Source organism: Salminus brasiliensis, chromosome 1 (assembly GCF_030463535.1).
Source record: "Salminus brasiliensis chromosome 1, fSalBra1.hap2, whole genome shotgun sequence".
Classification (NCBI taxonomy): Eukaryota; Metazoa; Chordata; class Actinopteri; order Characiformes; family Bryconidae; genus Salminus; species Salminus brasiliensis.
This window is the reverse complement of record NC_132878.1, coordinates 16,783,312-16,806,440: the sequence shown is the minus strand read 5'-3', so window position 1 is coordinate 16,806,440 and position 23,129 is coordinate 16,783,312. Positions and strand designations below refer to the sequence as shown.

The window sequence follows — 23,129 nt, the reverse complement described above, 5'->3', positions numbered from 1 at the left end:
GGCCATGTTTATTGATTACATAACAATTTGACTAAGTAGTATACGGTGCAAAGCTTTAGCCCTTAATATCTTAATCGCTTTTGGACATGCTATAAACACTTACAGTTTATAGTGGCTTGTTGTATATGAAGAGTTCCCCATTACTTTTACATCTCCATATGCCTCCCAGCAGGATACACACTATAAAAGCATCAGTGGAGTATAAGGTCTCTGTCCATTTTGCCATTTCGTCGTCCATTAAACTTTGGGGAAGCCCAAGGAGTTCTTTGGGAGAGCATGTCCTGTCTACTTCAGCTTCGCATTCCTCTGTGTTCTGAGGTGAGGCTGTGGAATGGCAAGCATGAGAAAGATGTCTGCAGTGGCCGGGCTGCTTTTGTGAGAGGAGGACGTGCTTTCCCTTCTTCGTGCGACTCAAACTCTGAACACCACATGCCAAACTGAGCTTTAAGCAGTAACCTGATTTTGGACCAAACTGGCTGAATAACGCAAGTAGTTTAAATGGCCAGAATCCCGCTTGATTTAATGGAATTTACTCTCATGTTTTTTGTTGACCATCCAGCTATGATCATGTCATTTCACACAGTTCAACAACTAGTGCTGGGCAGCATTGATATAGTTAACTGTCAATTAATGATATTTTGATAATGTATCAGTATCATGTTCAGATGATATTTAACTTAATGAACAGCATTTGTGTTTGCTTCCCAGTAAATTACATACAGTACATTGCAGAACATGTAAGCTCAATTTTGGTATACTGTCCAACTGTGGAGTGAGGGTGTACTGTTCTACTGTGCAGCATCGCCTGCACCAATATTTCTTTGTTCCCTATACTGGTATATCAGTGAATGATTTATCAACCAACAGGCTTTTAAGTTGGTGTCTAATGATGATTGGCATACTGGCATTGTGTCAGTCCATATCATAGTTTTACTGGTCAAAGTTGTGCACAGACAACCAGAAAACTCTTGCCTTGCTCACTGTAACATGCTTAAACCGTCCTCCAGGCTTTTTTGGTTTGCTTATTTCTTCCATCTATTCCCTACACAGCTATACGTGTCCTCGGAGAGCCGCTTCAACACGCTTGCGGAGTTGGTGCATCACCATTCCACTGTGGCGGATGGCCTCATCACAACACTACACTACCCAGCTCCCAAACGCAACAAGCCCACAATCTATGGAGTGTCGCCCAACTACGACAAGTGGGAGATGGAGCGCACAGACATTACTATGAAACACAAGCTGGGCGGCGGCCAGTATGGTGAAGTGTATGAGGGAGTCTGGAAGAAGTACAATCTCACTGTTGCTGTGAAAACACTAAAAGTTAGTCAGTCTGTTATTTTGCTAATCGATATAAAGGACAGTATTTTTATTGCATAAGCATAGTCCTAAGAGAGTACCAGGCGTTGTACAAATGTAAGTAGTTATATAAACGTAGACATAACCTTCTCATTTGTCTTTATCCTGTAGGAGGATACAATGGAGGTTGAAGAGTTCCTGAAGGAGGCTGCTGTCATGAAAGAAATCAAACATCCCAACCTGGTCCAGCTGTTGGGTAAGTTTAATGTTGGAAAGAGTAAAAAGTATTTAATTAGTTAATATGGAAAAATGCTCATTTTATTACCTGTGATTATCAATAAGGTGTTTTATAGGACCTTTTATAAAAGTACTGCTACAATCTATAAAAAAATATACTGTCTCAGGTGTGTGTACGCGGGAGCCTCCCTTCTACATCATCACAGAGTTCATGACTCATGGTAACCTACTGGACTACCTGCGTGAGTGTAACCGAGAGGAAGTGAATGCTGTGGTGCTGCTCTACATGGCCACTCAGATCTCCTCTGCCATGGAATACTTGGAGAAGAAGAACTTCATTCACAGGTGAGAGAAAGGGTCAAATTACTGAACACAAATCAGATATTTGTAATGCCCGTTTAATAACATTAATGCTGTAAGAAAAGACCTGTGTTTTTATTTCCCACATGTTCCTTTGTTCAGTTGGCCATATGAATTGGACAGCAATTCATAAATCATAAAATATGTTAGTTCATTTCATCTGTTAGTTAATTTATTGAGATTAAAAATAAAAAAATCTCAATTAGAAAATTAACAGGTATGATTTTGCATTCCTCCATCAGGGACTTGGCTGCACGCAACTGCTTGGTTGGGGAGAACCACTTGGTAAAGGTGGCGGATTTTGGCTTGAGTCGCCTGATGACTGGGGACACATACACAGCCCATGCTGGAGCAAAGTTTCCTATTAAATGGACTGCGCCAGAGAGCTTGGCATACAATAAGTTTTCTATCAAGTCAGATGTCTGGGGTGAGTGGAGAAAATATTTGGAGACAGTAAGCCAGTGGTCACCAACAATGGTCCTGGTGTCTCACTGCCTTGTACAATTTGCTTCCGCTGCTTTGTTGATCCCTCTTCAGCTCAGTTGGCACCTGATAATGAGTTTATTAGTTGGGTCAGGTGTGCTGAAAGTAGGTAAAGCACTACAATGTGCAGGACAGTGGGCCAGGGTTAGGGACCACTGATGTAGGATACCTACTGTTGTAACTGTGGTGCCATAAAATCATTGCTAAATTAATCTTAACAAGTATGTGTGTGTGGACTTTGTTTCAGCATTCGGAGTTCTGCTGTGGGAGATTGCCACCTATGGGATGTCTCCATACCCTGGGATCGATTTGTCACAGGTCTATGAGCTACTAGAGAAAGACTACCGTATGGACAGACCTGAGGGATGCCCAGAAAAGGTCTATGAACTTATGCGAGCCTGTGAGTAACACTGATTTAAATTAGTCACGTTTGAGGCAAAATAATTGTGTTGCAACATAGAATTTTGTGTAATTATGCACTGCTTTTCTGCTGGACTTTCTGCCTTTCTGCTGGTGACTCTGCCTTTCTGCTGGTTTTTGGTTAATAGGTTGGAAATGGAACCCAGCAGAGAGGCCTTCCTTTGCAGAGACCCATCAAGCTTTTGAAACGATGTTTCAGGAATCCAGCATCTTTGATGGTACATAGTTTTACTGAGTGACCATACTTTTTTGTCTGCTTTTCCCAGATTAGCTAATAATTTTTTGTTTACCTTTGGTAGAGGTGGAGAAAGAATTGGGTAAAAAAGGTAAGAAGTTGACCCTTGGCCCCATACAGCAGGCTCCAGAGCTCCCCACCAAAACCAGGACACTACGCAGAAACATGGACAAAGATGGGGACAGCCCTGGTGAGTATGAAATCATCGTGATGCAGCACTATAATCTGGAGAAAGGCTGAATTGTTTGTCCATTATGTTGTTAAATGTGTTTTTAAAATTGAAAAACAGAAGAAATCAAGTTTCAGTAAAATATAAAAACATAGGAACAAAGAATCAGTGTACGTGAGCTGCCTACAGCTAACAAGTGGTTTTATTGTTTTGATGTGTGTATTATTACCAGATGCTGCTGAGGCTGAGGTAGCCATATCCCCAATGCTTCCTCGAAAAGAGAGGCCTTTGGTGGATAGCAACCTAAATGAAGATGACAGGCTGCTGCCCAAGGACAAGTCCAAGAGTAGCCTCAACCCCTTCAATTTAATCAAAAAGAAAAAGAAAACTGCTCCAGCCCCTCCAAAACGTAGCAGCTCCTTTAAAGAGGACAGGCACCATGATCTCAGAGGCCTGGTGACTGACGCTAGGGATGAATTCAACAATGGCTCCTCGATTAACGACGCCACTCAAGGCGTCGATCCTTTAAAGTTTCTCTGTGCAAACAACAATGGAGCTGGCGGAGTTACCAATGGAGCACCCGCATATCCTGGTCAGCTCTTCCCCTCTCAATCACGAAAAAAGGTCACACCAACTTCTGCCACTAGTGGGAAGATGGCCACGACACCCCCGGGTGATGAAGATTTCATGTCGTCCAACTCTAAGCGCTTCCTGAGGTCCTCATCAGCTTCCAGTATGTCTCCAGGGTCTGACCGTACAGAATGGAAGTCAGTCACACTTCCCCGTGACCTGCAGCCTCGCCACTTTGACTCTGGTACCTTGGGGGGCAAGCCTGCCCTGCCCCGAAAGAGAGCAAACGAGCTCAAACCTGAGAGCACTCCGCGTGGTGGAACACTCACTCCACCCCCGCGCCTGCCCAAGAAGACTGAAGATGCTTCGGACGATGTTTTCAAGGACGCAGAGTCTAGTCCGGGATCAAGCCCTCACACCCTAACCCCAAAACTGGGTCATCTGGCACAAGCACAGAGTGACAGTTCCAAAACTAGCACCCTGCAAGCAGAACTGCTCAAGTTCCCTGGCCTTGGGGCCGCTGGGGAGGAGTGCAGAGTGCGCAGACACAAACAACCTTTAGACATCTCTGCTCAGAGGGAGCGGGAAAAGAGGAAATTTGGAAAACCCAAGCCCGCTCCTCCACCGCCACCACCTTCAAGTGTGAAATCTGGAAAGATCTTGAGGAGCCCCACTCAAGACCTGTCCTCTGACTCTAAAGTCAAAGGCACTCCTGACAGCACCTCAGTCTCTGGCTCTGTTGATCAAGGAAGGCCCCTTACATCTCAGGAAGGCACCAAAAAACTCAACACTACGAAAGGACAGCCATCGAGGACCTCTTCGACTTCCCCAACTAATCCACCTCTGGGTGTAGGGTCAGGCTCTCCTGTTGGGGATCAAGCCTCGGCCACACCTTTCATCCCTCTCATTAATACCCGTCGCTCCTTGCGGAAAACCCGTCAGCCGACCGAGCGCTTCTCCAACTCCGCCATCACCCAGGAAATGGTCCTGGAGAGCACGGAGCGCCTGCGTGCTGCCATCAGCAGGAACTCTGAGCAAACTGGCAGTCACAGTGCAGTCCTGGAGGCTGGCAAGAACCTGTCCAAGTACTGCGTCAGCTACGTGGAGTCCATACAGCAGATGAGGAACAAGTTTGCTTTCCGTGAGGCCATCAACAAGTTGGAGAGCAGTCTGCGGGAGCTGCAGATCTGCCCTACAGCCACTGGGGGTGCCAACACACCACAGGACTTCACTAAGCTCCTCTCCTCTGTCAAGGAGATTAGTGACATTGTCCAGAGGTAGCGGAAGTGGCCGAATCCTACACTATGTGTGTGCTCTTTGTGGTAACAAGCAGAATAATGATCTTGACAAAGCAGATCTACAGCAGGGGGGGGCTGGGAAGCCTTTTCTGAGTGGTTGTGACATACCATTCAGTTTAAATACACTAATCAGACTGAATTCCCCTCTCTGTTTCCCAAAAATACTGTCAGGCTCAAAAAAAAGTCTTGTTACTTGTTACACTACAAAGAAACCTAAATGTGGTTGGGTTTTGTCCTCAAAGATTCTTGAAATATGAATGCAATTCAGTTTGGCCTTCTTGAAAAGGTTCAAGCCCAAGTCTTAGTTACTTGAGAACTGTTGGGTCCTTAATTCCAATTCTTGTTTCTTTCCCTGTCTTCATGTGCCTTCTCACCCATTGCCAATGACAGTATCAAAAAAGTCAAACCTCATGTGCCATGTCATCTGGCTCCCACTTCTCTGGGAACAAGTTAAATACACATTTGGGGAACCATCACAGTTGCATTTAAGTACACAATAAATTTCCATGGTTTTCACTAAGACCGTACATATGGCTGAAACATGCAGCCCTCTTCTGGTCCCCTCTTCCTCCTCTCAAGCTTTCCATTTCTTTCTTGTGGTCGCAAATGTTGTAAAGGGCTTTGATGTGTGATGTGAATGGTCCCGTGATGTGAGGAATGGTTGTTCGTATTGAGCCCAGTTTTAAGTATTAAGGAATTGTAACACTGTGCCATGAATTCCATGATTCCAGATCAGCGGGCTTCTCTTCACTGTGCCGCTGGCCTAAGGAACAAGTGTGCCTTAAATGCTATTGCTTGGACCACATGCAGTAGCTCGGAAAGACTGCCTACTAATCAAGAAGCAGTGACGCGGCCTTGCAAAAAGAAATATTTTATAAATTATGCATCCATCTGCGGTAGCGGGCGTGGATGTCGGATTCTGAACACTACTGTCTCCAGGAGCTGGAGGACTAGGAAGCAATACCAGCGAGAATTTATGTAACTGAATGTTTTATTTTATATAATGTCCTGAAAAGAATACCAGCCACCACTCATGATGTCATTTCCTAATGCTGCCAGACACCACTCGCAGAACTGCCGCAAGGCTTTAAGGATTATAATCACTTTAAGATCAAGGGTGTTCCTCTGAGGTTTAGTAGCACCATCACTTGGCTCGTCTTCTAAACGTCATTGTTAATGGTAAGGATTGATGCATTGAGCTCTAAGAAATGATTTGCTTAACAAACCAATGAACCTTCACTGCTAAGTCAGAAACATGTACTAAAACATTTGTTTTTGTTTTTACTTGTATTGTTGAAATAATGCAATTGTTTTACAGTATTAGTGTTAGCGTTTCCAACACTTAGCCCTCTGACTGCGATGCTTGAGGATGAAGCCAACCACAAGCTGCCTTTGTTTCAACATGGTACTGCCAATGTTGACCCTTTCCCCCCAAACCATAAAACCATGCCACTACTCTCTTCTCTTTTGTATGCGAGCGTCACAGTTTTGTACACTAATGTGCTCGCCTTTGTAAATACACTTTTCTTACTCTCTTCTTCGTTTCCCTCCCTGTAACCATGGTGCAATGTGTTGCATAAAATACAAAGCAATTTTGCTACTTGAACTATTTTTTTTTTTCTGTGTGTGTGTGTGTTGGAAAAATCTCTTCAGTGGCAGCTAACTGTAGCTGTTTCCATCCGAGGAATATTTTTAAAAAATGTTTAGCGCTTAAAAATGGTTGTTGAGGAAATGGATAGTAATATTTTATTTTTATTTTGACTTTCTTAAGCTTTCTTTTGTGAAACATTAGGAAGATGGGGGGGCAAAACATTTGCTGAAATTCAGTAACTTCAGCCTTGATTTCCCTCACATGGTCAGAAGTATACATACACTCATGATCGACATGAACATTATGGCAATAGTGGGCTTTTAATGATTTATTTGAACTGTTGGTTTTCTGAGCCAGAAAAAGTGTAGAACACCCATCTATAATTAAATAAATACAAGACTTTGATGCATAAGGGGGAGGGGGGTGGTCTGAAATCAGTCAATATTTACATTATATATATATGTATAAATCTTATTTGATAGTGGTGTGGTAATAATAAATATGAACATTACAACAGATTTATTTATAAAATACAGGGATTTTTACCACATTCATATGAATAATGCTCTCAAATTGCATTAAAGAATAGGCTGAACTTTGCTGATTGATGGAAAAACAAAAATGTTTCATTTAATTAAATTTACCCTACGTGACATTTCACGTTCTGCAATGTCACTATTGTGCACCATTTGATTGCCATCAACAGGCTTGTAACAAATTTTAAGATATATATATATATATATATATATATAAAATAATTTGACCACTTTGCCTTGCAGAATTTGTAGTCCAATTAAGTTCATAGACCTGGCTTTTATGTGGTCCAACATATTTTGATAGGGTTAAGATCAGAACTTGCTCTTCAAAACTAGTGGTAGACTTATCCATTCCACAACCACCTTTAATGGGTGTCCAAGTTTCAACCGTCTGATGGTTTGAGGTTGTATTTGAATTCAGAGGTTCTTCCGGATCTTGGCTGTGACTACACTGCCCAATAACTTGTACTTATGTACAGTTTGCTTGGACAGTTGATTTTGGACTCTGCAGATGTTTAGAAATGGTTCCAAGAGACATTCCTGACTTGTCTAAATCTAACACCATCCTTCTGAAATCTGCACGGAGCTTCTTGGATTTTTCCATTGTACTGTGTGTGTTGGCCAATCCGACGAGTGCGATCAAGTGTGTGGGCAGAGAGAAACTACCAGCTGTAATTGTGATCATGATCATGATCACTGACTAAATTAATAATCTAAGTGTTAATCATTTAATATGCTTAACTTGTTTTTGACCCTGTATTGATTTCAGAAACCCCCCAAAATGAAAACCAATGACATTCATGTCCATGATGAGCAACTGAAATGTCATTGAAATAGTTCAATGACATTCATGTCCAAACTCTAGAGAACATGACATGATTCGCACTTCTACTGCTAAAAGTCAGACTGATAGAACAAGCAATGTTTTCCCTCTCAGGGCGGAAAGAGTCCATATAAATAAAAAAAAATAATGAACATCAAGTGAGTAGGTCTTTAGAGAGAATCGTTAAAGTATAAATTCTTAGTTCGAATTTATACTGCTGCTGTTAAATACTCGTAGAAACCAAGCTGTTGTCTTATAGTAAATGAATGAGAACCTAAATGTCTTGTTAATAATCTGATACTGCACAAGCCTAAGCCAGAACACAAGCAATCCAGTCAGCAGATTCAACAGAATATTATCCGTCTAGAACATTTTTATTATCATTATTAAAATCAAAATGTCAACAATTTAAAATCATATACACGCAAGAACGCATTTTAAATGTTAGCACAGCTCCTTCAAAATGTATACATATGTATAAATTCATACATACGTTTTTAACTCCTGTGAACACATAGAAGTGGTCATTCAGATGGACAGAGCACAAGGAGGACTCCACCCTCAAAAAAAAAAAAAAAAAACAATTTTGAATAAAATAAAACACCTCTCACTCTCCAGACAGCATGACCTTCTCTTTTAAAGTTGAATGTTGGGGTGTGGAAGAGTTGAGCAAGGACACGGATAGAAAGAGGACGTTTCGCCACATATAAGCCAAGATTCAATCAGGACGCAAACCGAGTGCGGCACCAATCCATGCTTTGAAAGTTTGCTACTACTTACAGCCGTAGAACAGGTGCATAGTGGAGCTTCAGTAGAACACCCACCCAGTGAGCACAGAAAGAGAGTCTGTCCACACGCACACAATTAGTCATAGAAAATGTTAAAGAATTTCCTAAGCAAGAGTTACCGGAGACCCAGAACAGCTGTACAACAGAGTCAGTGATGCTGTCTAGCGTGCCCACCCTTCCCTCCCTCCCTCCCCTATTGCATTATCAACAACAGATATTTAGCTATATTTACAGCTGCTGAAGACGTATTTTATAATGATACACGAGTCCAATTCAACCCCCCATTCTAACACTGCAGCAGAAGCTGGTTTGGTGGGATTCAGGGTTTTTGCACTTTGCTGTTATGATACTATACAAGCCTATATGACAGCGGCCAGACAAATTTACAGCCTGACGTGCGAGACGAGCACGACTATCGCCCAGTGTTCACTAGACCTCTTTCCCTGTCGCGTTCTGCTCCGAGAGCTAAAATAAAATGTATCGATGTTGTAAAACAGTAATGATTTATTTGGACTAAGAGAAATCCAATCTGCAGTATGTAGAGAGCAAGCGCAACAAAGTAAGATTATACAGTGATGGTAATAATAATATTATTATTAACATTAATCATAAGGCAACAACAACAAAAAATGCTGGTAAGGACCGATGGGAGATCTACTTGATATGGTCGAGCAGAAAAAAAAAAAAAAAGGGGGGGGGGGGGGGGGGGGCAGAGCTGTGGAGGGGAGTTGGTGCAATGAAACGATCGAGAAAAAAAGTATGTGTGTGGGGATGTTATCTTTTCTTAAAGTGTCGTTTCATTGAGTGTAAGGACATCCCTACCCAAAACCCCCCACTCCCCAAGATCTAGCAAACGTAATGAGTTTATAATACTCCCCCGCCCACCCATACATCCATCCTTCCGTACATACGCACGCATATACGCCTAAGGGAACTTGACCCTCCCCTATGTCCTCTCTCTGTGTATAGAGGCTGTATTCGAGTGTTGAGGGGGCTGTTTCTCAACACTTCAGTGTTTTGTCAGTATTCTCTCTGCAGGCCCAAAAAGGCTACATAACAGGGTGGAACACAGGTAAGAAACCTCACTGACCAAGACCAGCTAGTGCTGCTTTTACTTGGTCTCTCACACACCTCAGATGCCTTAAAATAAACAGTCACATAGCTATTGCATGCCACAGCGCTTTCCTGCAGCTTTACCGTACATCAACTTACAAACATCTCGATCCCTCAAAGCTGAGGGTCGAACGTCATTACTGAGATCAGAACGATCCTATTTTGTTTGATTTTCTTAAATAATACCTTTATCATAAACTGAACCATGCGGGAGAGGCATAAACCCAGCACTACTTTCTAAGAGGCTCTGGAATTGCGGAATCTCGTGGAGAAAACTGATGTGTGTATTACGGAGCTATAAAACGAATGACTAAAATAACAACCTGCTTGGTTCTCTCAGCTAGCTTTCATGTAGTCAGTAACAGGTCTGTACCATGTGATGTATCCATGGATAGTGAACAGTGACAGCAAGTCAGAGCATGACAGAGGGAGGGGAAAGACCAACGACAAGAGACAGACAAGTTAGATGAGTAAGAGAGAGAGAGAGAGAGAGAGAGAGAGATGTGAAAGGGAAAGAGAGGACGAGAAACAGCCGAGCCTGTCCGTCGACAACCCACTCCCCCCCCCGCCGTTGTTGGCCCCTGATCATGCTCCGCTGCAGGTCAGATTGGGGCACACAGATGGGGTGATGGGGAGAGGAGGAGAACATGAGGAGAAGGTTTGGGGTTGGTGCTGGGTGGGGTAGGTAGGTAGGCAGGTGGTGTTGGTCATTAGCAGCCGCATCCTTCCCTCTGAGGTTGTGGTTCACTGGTTAGCCGGCCGCCCTGAGGTGCAGAGGGCTTGTGCTGGACTCCCGATTCAGCCGCGTTCAGGTCCAGACTGCCATCCTGAATGTTTTGGTAGATCTTTTTTGCCGCCTCCAGGAAAGCATCCTCCACATTCTCACCTCTGACACAGACAGAAACAGGTTAAGATAACCTACAAGGGTGTCAAACTCAAGATTTCAGTCTAACTACCTGGGAGACTGGGGCCTCAATAAAAATGCTGCTATTTGTATCTTAAAATTCAGCTGTTTGCAATAAAAAACAATCAAACAAGAACAACTTAAACAGCTCAACACAACTCGTGATTTCTCCACATTCAACACAAATGACTACTGTTGTCTCAGAATTATTCAACTCCTTCATGACAAGCATCTTCAGTTTCTAATAAAGCACCCATTTGCGGTTATAACCTTCAGAAAACGTGGTGCGTAGGCAGACATTTCCTGATGCTTAATTGAATCCATCTTGCCCTCAACACGCTGCAGGTTTCCAGTGCCAGAGGAAGCAAAGCAGCCCTGGAGCATCACTGGCACATCTGCTTCACTGCAGACACTGAATCTGAAATCCGGTGGCAGCCTGTGATGGCTTCTTCTTTCAGCCACGTCTAGTTAGTGTAGCCTCTGCTCCCTTAACTTTAAACTTGTGGACTGTGCTCTGAGTATTCAGTGCCTTTGCTCTCTTTTTGTATCCTAGGCAGTAATCTTTTCTCTGACATTTGTGGACAACTCTCTTGACATAACCATATTTCTAACATGAAATCAAATGTCAGTCAACAAACCAGTCATGGAATTTGAAGTGTTTTATCTCAAGCACACCTGATGCAACTCACGAAGTTCTTGATTTTCCATCTGATTTGCTAATATATGCACTTATGAGAAAATCTATTCAGGGGGATTGGGAAAGTGCAGTAGTCATTAAAAGTGGTATTTTGTGTTATATTAGTTGCATTGAGCTTCTTAAACTGTTCTTGTTTAAGACCTCAGACCAACAAGCTCCTGAAGAAGGCAGCATTAGACAGGCAGTTTGCACAATGCTAGCTAATGGCTAGAACCTTTGTTAGCTACATTAGCCAAATGGCTACAATGCCCTAAAACACAGGTTTACATGTCTTGGCACAAGACAAGTACACTTGTAGTAAGACATAAAAACTGTAAATTCAATATTTGGATGCAATATTGCATCAACTTTTTCCTCAAGAATCTTAATGTTAGAGCAATGCGAGTTAGATTTCATCAAGAACAAGATCAGACACTGCTTTTATTTCCATTAATAAAAAAAGACTTACGTTTTTGCACTGGCTTCCAGGAATAGCAGCCCTGCAGAACAAAGGATGGGCATCAATAAAGCAAGAACAATTCTGCAAGTGCAATCTCAATCAGTTTAGCTGTTTACAGGAAGCCACAACATATCAGATCATACTCTGTCATACGTTTTATGCTCAGTATTGTTCTGACATATAGCTCAGTCACTGTGCCTGGTCTAAAGCATCTCACCATTCTCCTCTGCAAACTGCTTAGCTTCTTCATATGTCACATCTCTCTGGGCTTCTAGGTCTGCTTTGTTGCCTATGAGAATGATCACCTGACAAAGATGCAAAGAATTGTAATTTTAGTTTTGGATCAATTAACAAAACATCTGACATCTACTCACATTATGCTGACATCTACTCACAGTATTGGGGTTGGTTAGGTTCCTGGCATCAGTAAGCCAGCTGCTAAGGTGGTTATATGTGCTTCTCCTGTCAAACACACAAACAGAAAGGGAGAGGGAGTAAGCGAGAGAATACTGGTTGTCATGACAGCAGTCAAGGACACAAAGCACACCAGCAGAGCACAGCAGACAGATGGCACATAAACACCTGCCATTAGACTCCCAATTGACCCATCACTGAGTGCTGACACTGAAATGGCTGCTTCACCGAACCTTTGGTAAAGCGCAATGTTTCAGATACACCAATTACAACACCTTATTCTGTAACCTTCCGTCTTCCATTACAACATGCCTGTTGTATTGTATGCTCCAACAGTGCATTCCTGTTAGCAGACACAGCTAATAAAGTCGGTGGTGTCTGTCTGTGTCTCTCCAGTAATACAGATCTGAGATATCGGTTATATGTGTTAATGCCCTTGTTAAAAGCATCATGAGGATAAGCATGCATTTAAAGTGATTAATACATTAAACAGTTTGACAAAACAGCAAACATACGATGGTGTAGGGCAACAGTTCACGGCCCAAACCATGCCCCGTACACCTAATTCAACTAATTCTTTGGGTGCTGTCAGGTGTTAGAGAAAAGAAGACAGCATGGGGTCTCCAGGGGTGTTTCTTAATACCAGTAATGAGCAGAAAGAACGTGTGTTCTTCGGAAAAAGATTCTTTACAATTTGTCTTGCAAGAACAAACTCTGAAGAATACAAGCAAAAAGAATGCACATACGCCGTTCCACCAAAACATCACCCAATATTGAGTGGGTCCTCCATAACAGATCTGACTATTTGAGAAATGGACTCCACAAGACTGCTGAAGGTGTCCTGTGGTATCTGACAGGAAGACATTAGCAGCAGATCCTGAAAGTCCTGTAAGATAGGGCTATAATGGATCTCATGAATGAGCCTGCTTGCAGTTCACAAGTGGTTTTGGTAGGCACTTTTAGGTTTTGGACATGTTCTAGAACTGACTGTTCACTTGCGGCCTAATATATCCATCACCTTGACAGATGTCGCTGTAGATACAGATAATCCATGTTTCTCAATTCACCTGTCAGTGGTGTAAAGGTTATGACTGATGAGTGTATATAGGACCTTGTTCCACCAGCAATAGGGTAACATGTAGAAGACTGCAAGTCCACAATATTATAAACTGTACAAATAATTAAACAGTCTGATAGGACATGCATGTGTTGTTGGTCACTGGTATTACAACATAAGTTAGTTATTTAACTAATAAAGGCCTACGGTTGTACTTGTCAGAAAGTCACCAACCAATTCATTGGAGCACTTCACCCGTTCTTAATTATTTCAGTGCTGAATATTAGAATGCAACTTGGGAAGTTGACGGAAAGCAAAAACACAAGAACCAAAGAAGTGCGTCCAAAAGTCCATGCAGCAAAAGAGGTAAGGCAGACCTCGTTAGCACAGGCATAAAGAAGATCCTGCTCAGGACTGACGTGAGTCACGGCTAACTGACGCGAGCAATGTTGCACATTTAAATACCACCTTGAAAACTGGTAAATTACAATTCACACTCCAGTACGATTCTTTACAAACTCTCCTGCTACAGCATCTCATGACTCAAACTCATTTCTCTGCTGTATTTGAAGGTTCCTACAAAACGGAGCAGCTTTCAGTGACGTAATTGCTGAGAAATGCAGCATTCCTCAGCTTCAGCCCACGCTTTGGGGTGCAGCTGAAAACAAATATTCAGAAACTGCACAGGATTGGGATTGGAAACCAATGACCTACTGTTTATATAAAATAAATAAATAAAGAAATAAAGAGCATTCATGCAACAACACTAGAAATAATAATAAGGAGCATCAATACAACTAATTCTGACCCAAGTAACCTACCAGTTAAATGTGTGTGAATTAAAACATACAGATGTCCTTCAATGATGACACTTGGAAAACAGGATGGTAGAATTTAGGCCAGGCATGCCAAGACAAGTAGCCTCCTTGACTTGTTGCATTTGTCACAAGAAGCCTTAGTAGACTGCTAAATAACACACTTGCATCACTGTCCAGGCTCACGTTTAGTTCGAACTGCTAGTTAAAAATCTCTTTTTTGTCTTTACTGCGCTCTGCTGGCAATGAATGAAGGCGCATGGGCCCACTCAAAATATTTTATACTGCACAGAGAACTTAAAACCCAGGGAAATTCAGTGGGAAGCACCTGCTCAGTCGTACAGCTAGTGATGTATTCCAACTCTTCAGTGAGTCAGACCAACTGGCTCAGCTCATCAGTAACAGTCGACATTCAGAACGAACGACAGCATTTATTATTTTATAAGTCAAGCTTCTAATAAATACACAAAAAAGGATTGTTAGAAATACTAAGTGTTGTCCCTCTTGTGTCAACTAGCGCAGTATTTCCCCATTCATTACTTTCCAGGAATCTCCATGAGGTAAATCAAGGAAACATACTGTATGCATTTCTCCCAGTAACCCAGTATTCGGATTTGGCATTATTGACTGTATATAGGACCTCTGGCACACCTCAGGGTGTGAGAAGAGTGAGGGACATACCTGGTGATGTCGTACACCATGAGTGCCCCGGCGGCTCCCCTGTAGTAGCTGCGTGTGACGGCTCTGAAGCGCTCCTGCCCCGCCGTGTCCCAGATCTGCAGCTTGATCTTCTGGCCACTCACCTCAATTATCCTCGTCCCAAACTCCACACCAATCGTGTGAGGGCAGTCTGCCATGACTGAGGGCAAAGAAAAGTTTCATTACATTTACAGCTATTCAGAATCAACTGTATTTCCAGAAAACATAACAGAAATTCTATTACATGGTCCCTTAGAAAGGGAAATGTTGGCATGTGCAAACTCAATTCAAACAAGACCTCATAGTGTGCTTAAATGGATAAGTTAATTGAAAGGTCATTTAATGACAATTTATAATCCAGCCATCACATATCGCTCATGCTTACATTTTAATTGCTTTGCAAAGTATAGCACCTTCTCGGTCTTTTGCAGACATTCACAAACACATAAATGAATAATACTGGGTGACAGATATTGATCAAGCCAAGCAATAAGCGAAGCAACTGCAGGCTGCCTCTCATCGGCATTGACAGACGAAGGCTGTGATGACGATCAAGACTAACAAAACACAACCTGTGGTGAACTCATTCCAGGGCACTTTCAGCCTGACTCCTTTGCTAGAGCTGTCCTTCCTGCTGTAATTAACCTGCTTGTTTAAAGCTGATAACAGTAATTATATCAGCTCCAATTCACTCTCTTCCACTAAACTCAGGACACTCCCGTTGAGACACGCAAAAGCTCCAACCACACACATGCACGCGAGTCTGGGTTCCCTTTGATTCAAAGGAGTGTATTTTTGTAACTTGACTTGCAGACGTCCATCTAGATGTTCTCGCCTGTTCCCACTGAAGATGGCAAAGAGCCTAAGCAGTAATTTTTCTCTGCTAAATGATTTTAAACCCTACACCAGCTGGGGTTACCACTTAACACACTAATGCTCAATTTCTATGCTCTTTTCTTCTGGTTGTGCCCTGCAAGCCTTTCTCTTCAGAGTGCACACGAGGAGAGGAAACTCTTCAGACCTGAACATCCACACACACACACACAGTTCTCGTTTGTTTTGTGCTCTCAATGGGCCGCTTGTGCAGGATGCGCCCTCAGTGAACGATGAGCGCCGCATCTGCAGTTCCGCTCCCTTATTTAAAGGCCCAAGATCTTACAGTGAGAAACAGCAGCATACTGTAGCGCGCGCACACACACACACTCTTCAGTCCTTCTCCACATAAGCAATCATGTGCCATTCATAGTCCCTACAGCTACATCTACATAAATTACCAACTTAGAAGAAATATTACCCTCACTTGTCTCACACATAAATGCTACTGGAGACACATTATGAATTTTGATTCAAATGTGAGAAGGAAAGTGTGGTACTTACATTTCTTTTCTGTAAACTGGTGAAGCAAACATGACTTCCCTACCCCCATGTCCCCTGAGAAGAGAGCAAAACGAGGAATGTTAATCCACACAGAACTCCACGGTACAGTGGCCCTCTCAGACACTGATGATGAGAAGGCATTGATAAATATCATTCGAATCATGAGGGAATATCTGAGAGAGGGAGTAATGACTGCATCGTCATCAGAGATTAAATATGAATGAAACGTAGGCTGCCAGGAAAGAGCATGAAGCATTGTGGAACTATATGGCCAGCTCTGTTTGACCCACATATTACTTTAATGCTCTTACTTACCGATGATGATATACTTAAAGATGTAGGAGTAGTTGTATGGTGCAGTGGCCATTGTGGCTCTGAAAAAAAGAAAGAGAAAAGGCCAAGATTTGTAAATTAAGAGGTTTAGTGTTGACCTGCACTGGCACCTTTGCTTGCATATGACTTATTATGTACCTGAGACAAGTCTTTAGATGCACTTAATTAGAATGGACTGGAGTTGTTGACACACAACAAGAAATCTAATGCAAATATACTCTTTGAAGGTGGCTTCAATCTCACACAACTGATTCAGTTTCTCTCAAAAAATTCTCACTGTTTGTTACAACTGAATTATTTTCAGGTATTAATTTAAAATCACATCTTTAAACATCAAGCAGGAATTAAAGGGGCCATACCCTACCTCATGCATTTCATGTCCCATTATATTGTGATTTCACATACTAAAAACAGTGATGTTTAACAAACCATTTTTAAACCTTTATCTAAGACTTCCCTGTTCAGAACACACCCACTAAGCCTCTGGCAATTAACAAAAGACCTGAGTCTGGAAAATCACAAACTGTGCAAGGACCAGAACTGAAAGAACTGAATGGTTTTAACCTTCAGGGACGCATCTGGTTAAAGAGTTAGATAAATACGCAAATAATAAAGCAGAGCAAACAACAGAGGCAAAACGCTGCAGCTGTGGTGTAGAGTGCCTGTCAGACCCAGCTGAAAAAAATTTCTAAGAATCACTAACCCAATTCTGTTAGGCAAGGAAAAAGACAGGCACAGACAGTAATAGGATGAAACAAAAGCCAGACTCCCGAAGGTTATAATACTGTGTTATGCCTTACCAGCTATACTTTCAACAGTAATCTGACCTGTAGTCCATCAAGCTGAAAATAAGACTAAACAGTGTTAAGTATTCCCCGAAGATTCTTTGAAGGGCCTTTTCTGATAAGCAGTTACAGTGCATGTTAGTTCTGTTGCCCACATGGCTTTTCTAAACAGTGTCCTTGCAAAGCAGTCAAACTAGTCCTTGAGGTTACCATGGATTTTAGGAACACAATACACTATCAATGATCAAGCATTGCGACACAAAAACCTGAAAAATGAAGCCTGCGACAGTTATACAGGCTTCTGCAACAGACCAGATCCTTCTCATGTAGTTGCAGACGTGGTGACCACCACATACTTTCGAGACAGGTCCCCAATCACAAACTTACAATAAGCCCCAAAAGCCCCTCAGCTGCTTCCTTACCTCCCTCACATGACTCTACATCATGTGGTGCTTTCATCAAACCACATCTTAGACATGGCACAACCCTACAGCCACACTCTTTCTGATAAAGTGCTTCTGAGACCTGTCAGCATCTCATCCATGACCTGGCATGCATCCACCATCCTTTGTCCTGGGTGGCACCTGCCCTAGCCAGCTAATCTAAGACAAACCATAAATCTGAGCTCACAGCAAAGAAGGTCAGCCTCGAGTAAAAGTGTTTACGCCACAACGTTGTAAACTGATAAACTTCGAACTTCCTGAGCAGGGCTAGAGGCATCCATTAAGGAGAGGCAGAGGAAAGCATGTGATCAGACTGCAGTCTCAGCACTTTCCTCGTCTGATTCAGAAAACTTACACGCCTCTTCCCTCACACGCCTTTCTATATTCAACCTGGTTAACACTTTCATAAAAACAAATATATAGGAGTAAGTTAATCCATGTTTGCCTATGCTAAGTGACTGGAACCAACTGATCTAGGCACTCTATTGTAGATAACATTCAGGGAGAGGTAGCTAGCTACTGTAAACAGACACAACGTCGAAGAGGACGGGCTCTATCAGGAGCATTAGCCACCAATTATGGTGAATAACCAAATCTGGCGAATGTTGAAAGAGTCCAGGCAGTCAGACCATTGAACTGTAGGTCTGTCTGTCTACAGAAAACACCCGATGAGAAAAGGAGCCAGTGTTGTTTCTCCGGCCTACTTGTCACACAGCCCAGCAATTAACAGTGACCCGAGAAGAGTGACAGACCATCTAACGTACTTACAGTTAGCTAACCCTCTTAGCTCCATTTCTCAAGCAAGGCTGTCAGGCAACTAGTGCTAGCAAGCTAGTGATCCTGAAACAAGAGTCAAGTACTAGCTAGCTAACGTAGCTAGCGCTAAGTACAGCACTACAGTGACAATAGAGCTTGATAGACACTAACTGGGCTAAAGTTGGCTATCTAGCTAGCTAACCAACTAACCTAGCTAGCTAACGTTAGCTAACACTTAGCTAGCTAGAGATAACAACATATATATAGCTAGCTACCAATCTTAGCTTAATAGACATGTATTATATATAGCTAGCTATCTAGCTCCTGACCGCCAGGAGTGTTTAAACAGTGCTGTCAAGTAAAGTAAGCGTTAGAAAGCTAGGTTAGCTTAGCTAGCTAGCGCTCATTAAAATAACGACCTGACAGGCTAGCTAGCTAACATAATGTCAGATAACGACACTGGATAACAGCGAACACTTCCACTCATGACAACCAGCGCTGCTGTGCCCTTAACCAGAGCTGAAAAGCCCTCTTTCTGATTTAACCAACGGTCACTTGATGTAGCTAGCTAGTTAATCTAAATTAAGTAGCTAGCTAATAGCAAATGTTAATATTAGCTAGCCTAGCTAGCTGGCTGAGTGGGTAGCAGCTCGAACAGAAAAATAATCACCCTACCCCTACGACAAAAACTTGATGGTTGATAGGGGATATAAATCTGGTGTCTTCCGACTGGACATCGATTCAAGCACGCCAGACTGGACAGTAAATGTAAAAGCAAAAAATAAGATCATATTGGGTGTAGTCCCATCACCTCCTTCCTGTTTTCCTGACGACACAAACTGCCCACCGATTTTCTCTCCGCACCAGCTAGGCTTGGCCAATGTTGACAAATCCAGGTCCAGAAAGTAAAAATCCAGCTCCTCAAGAGCTGCATCCGCAGTTGGTACAAAATCCCGGGCGTGGATTTCTACTTTCTTGACCTGGACCTGCCACCTCTGCTAGCCAGGCTAAGCTACAGGAAAAAGCTAGCTAGCTATTCTAGCTACCTGGGCAAGTTAGCCGTGTTGCTATGCTATGTAAGCTAAGCTAGTCTTTGCGATGCTATGCTATGCTATGGGCTAACCAGGTGCTGATAGCCCAAATGGTCACTCTAAAAAGATACACACAGTGACACCTGACGTGCTCAAGATATCGTGGCGCCCGAGAAAACGACGGTCACCTTCGGACGTGCTGTATGTCCTTACCAGGGACTGTTGTTTATTTGAACGCCTTGGGCTTCCCGGAGGGATCTGCAGGTCGCCTGGGCTGGAGAGAGAGAGAGAGAGAGACTGCCTGTCCAAGATGGCGGGGCGTGCGGCACAGGGTTTCCTCTATCGTATACAATGGGCTTGCGGGACAAAGGGCATCTGTGTAGCATGTTAATTCATCTAGATGTGACCAATACCAAAAATACCACCAAAAAAATGGTATTTTAATACCTGTAGCGGGTTTTCTTTTTCATTTGACGCGTGGTGCATTTGCTGAGAGAGTTGAAAATATCCATCGACTGAAGCTTTTATTACATTTTACATTTATGGTATTTGACTGACGCTCCTCAGAGACTTACACTGTAACCATGTTAGACAGGTAGGCAAAGGCAGTGTTCAGAGTCTTACCCAAGGTGTGGTGTGCTTGCCATTAGGACTGAACCCTAGTCTGCCATAAGGAAGGGCTGTTACCCACTACACTACACCAACCACCAGGTCTTTAAAAAGAAACGAGGCTTGACATGAATGATGAATAATGCATTTCCATTATATGAAAAAGTACTGTAGCTAACACTTTGCAATATTTGCTGTATATCTGCTGAATTAAAAAATGTAATCAAGGCAAATTTGTGATGCTTACCATACACACAACCCCCTAATTAATGCACATCTGTAGCAATATAGACAGCAGATGGGCTATAGATCGATAGGTGGATATTGATCATTCATGACTTTGTGCAATGGAAGAAACAAGGGCTTTTTTTTTTTTAAGTCAGAATGTCTTTAAATATCAGGAAACAAATATAGGCTTCCTCTGAGTTTAGTTAATAGATGCAAACATTGGCTAGCATAGTGCTAAGTGATGAGGGAGTGAGAGGGAGGCCAAGTACAATAAGTATTTGGACAGTGGCACTTTTTGTATGTTGGCTTCTGTACACCAGCAAAATGTAACTAAATTACTGTTGAAATTACTATCAGCATCAACACTAGTGACCCAGCTCCACTGGCAGCTATACATACCTGTGTCATAACAGTGCTTCCGCCATGTTTGACAGATAAAGTGATATTGCTTTGGATCATGAACCCTTCCCTTTTTTCTCCGTACTCAAGTCAGTCTTGATTTCATCTGTCTAAAAGGTTTTATTCCAGAACTGGGCAGGCTTTATTAAATGTTTTCTAGTCTAATTTGGCCTTTTTTGTACTTGAGTGTTACCGGTAGTTTTCATGTTGAAGTAAACCTTCTGTATCTACATTTATTAAGACATCCCTTGGTTGTAACTTTTGACAGTAATAAACCTAACTCTTTGAGGGAGCTCTTGACTTGACAAGATGTTGTGTAGGATTTTCTTCAGCAAGGAAATAATTCTGCTTGAATCTTTTTTGGTGGTCTTTTTGTGGTTTGTTTTTTTCCAATCTAATGATGGCATCCTTCAATTGCATTAATACCTTTTTAGATCACATATTGACAGTTCACATGAACAGCTTCCAAATGCAAATTGCATTTGCAATGCTTAGATTGAACTCCAGAACTTTTATTTCCTCAATTTGTCATGAAATAATAAGATCCTTTAATGCAGTGATATTTTATGGGACTTATTTTGAATTTCTAGCTGAACTGCACTGCAAAACATTGAACTAATGGTTTCATGATTTTAAAGAGGTTCAAGGAGGAAATCATAAGAACTAATTAAGATAACCAAACATAGTTTTATTTATGCAATACATTTGCTAAAGTTGATTTCTCAGAGAAGGTTACATAACTCTTTACTACTATTGAAAAAAATGTATTTAGAATGGCAGTCTTAATCAGTACTTTTTTTAAAATTTGTGTTGCCATTTAAAGTAAGTAAATGAAAAAAATAACATTTGCTATAATGCCTAAATAATTTGGCACCAAATAAATAAAACCAAAATACTTTTGGTAAACAGTTTTGGACAGCTTTTAAACATTTCTGTACTTTGAAATATTTTTAGTAGTATATTTTTACTGACCTGTTGATGGGTTGAAGTAATGATTAAAATGCCTCACTTTCCTTTCAAACAATACAATTTTAATACAATTTGAAAGATGGCTTTATTTATATACAGTCCAAAAACAGCAACATTTTCATGCAACACATGAGCCAGTTCTTAATATCAGCCCAAAAAAGGACCATCTATTTATGAGAATTGTTTAAAATATGTGAAAAACCACATGATGATAGAAAATATAGTCCATGCAAGAGTATTACTGGCAAAAGACATTTGATCACAGGGCTTTAAAACAGATCTTATTTACGTTTTTGTAAGCAACATCTCTTTTTCTCAGTGATAAACACACAACAATGATTACAATGAGCGCAACGCAATTATTTACAACTAACACCCTTTTCACCCCATTTTTCCCCACATAAAATATAAATTCTGCTTATATTCTCCTTCTGACTGGCAGAGGAAATGTAATGATATGTTACATCATTTTGAGCTGCTTTCAAAGCCTGAGTACAGAAGGATGAAGTATGACAGGAGTTTCGTTTTCCACGGAATTGCCACTGACAACATTTCCAGAGAACGGCTGTAAACAGAGTCCCGTTGTCCTCAGGCAGTACCCTTCCTCACAGTTGCATCCACATCATTGTTAAGCTGACCAGCAAGCAGGCGTAGTGCAGTAAGCCTGGGTGTCGGAGGGGGGCACTGTTACACAAGTCAGAATCGCAGCAGTGGATGCTCACTCCAGGCAGCTCCTGCTGTTGGCAGTGCCGGGAAGTCGCACAGCCACTGGTCAGGACAATGCCAAGAGCCGCTGTGGAGGCAGAGAAAGGGCACAAGAATTCAGAAAGCTGTCATAAAGTTGGTCTACTTGTGATAATAGCAGCACTTTGGAAAAAAAGGTTGGGAATAGGAGAACATGCCACTTCCATCACTTCTGCATCAACTACTATAAATAAAAAGACAGTTGATACTTATTTAAGTAAAAATAAATAAATACAACCAACTGCAGCAAACTATTCAAATATTCTGTGACTAATTGTGGCATGTGCAAAGGTTTGGACACTGTAAAAAGGCAATGAGGCTCCTTATGTGTTTTAAACCCTCTCAGAGGGGGAAAAAATGGTGGTTCCCTGTTTTTCTTGAAACACTAGCCAGTGTCATTAAGGTGCTGAATGATGGTAACTCTAGCTCAGTTAATGTTATTCAGCTCTCGAAACACTTGTTGACATCAGGGATCAAAATGAAAAACTCTTCAATTCATGGCTCCCAA

General features: G+C 41.9%; 2 protein-coding genes across 4 annotated transcripts in view; one reads left to right on the top strand and one right to left on the bottom strand.

Moving 5' to 3' along the window:
* The window catches only part of abl1 (c-abl oncogene 1, non-receptor tyrosine kinase), a 33,144-nt gene extending 26,467 nt beyond the window's left edge, over positions 1–6,677 (top strand). For both annotated transcript variants that reach the window (XM_072673489.1, XM_072673495.1), the window contains exons 4-11: positions 1,051–1,323; positions 1,471–1,555; positions 1,704–1,881; positions 2,139–2,323; positions 2,627–2,779; positions 2,928–3,017; positions 3,099–3,224; positions 3,436–6,677. In XM_072673489.1, coding sequence (XP_072529590.1) covers positions 1,051–1,323; positions 1,471–1,555; positions 1,704–1,881; positions 2,139–2,323; positions 2,627–2,779; positions 2,928–3,017; positions 3,099–3,224; positions 3,436–5,054 — 2,709 coding nt within the window. In that variant the 3' untranslated portion in view covers positions 5,055–6,677. The remainder of the gene's footprint in view (positions 1–1,050; positions 1,324–1,470; positions 1,556–1,703; positions 1,882–2,138; positions 2,324–2,626; positions 2,780–2,927; positions 3,018–3,098; positions 3,225–3,435) is intronic.
* A 1,699-nt stretch (positions 6,678–8,376) lies between these two features.
* On the bottom strand, positions 8,377–20,008 carry rab14l (RAB14, member RAS oncogene family, like). 2 transcript variants are annotated; one of them, XM_072673471.1, is made up of 8 exons: positions 19,886–20,008; positions 16,640–16,698; positions 16,325–16,378; positions 14,930–15,107; positions 12,358–12,424; positions 12,180–12,267; positions 11,972–12,002; positions 8,377–10,810 (listed from the first exon to the last, which is right to left on the bottom strand). In XM_072673471.1, exons 2-8 carry the CDS (start codon positions 16,689–16,691, stop codon positions 10,633–10,635), a joined length of 648 nt encoding a protein of 215 aa, XP_072529572.1. In that variant the 5' UTR covers positions 16,692–16,698; positions 19,886–20,008; the 3' UTR covers positions 8,377–10,632. The 2 variants fall into 2 exon arrangements, with proteins under 2 accessions (XP_072529572.1, XP_072529578.1); XM_072673477.1 differs by lacking the exon at positions 19,886–20,008 and adding an exon at positions 19,317–19,421.
* Between the last annotated feature and the right edge of the window lie 3,121 nt (positions 20,009–23,129).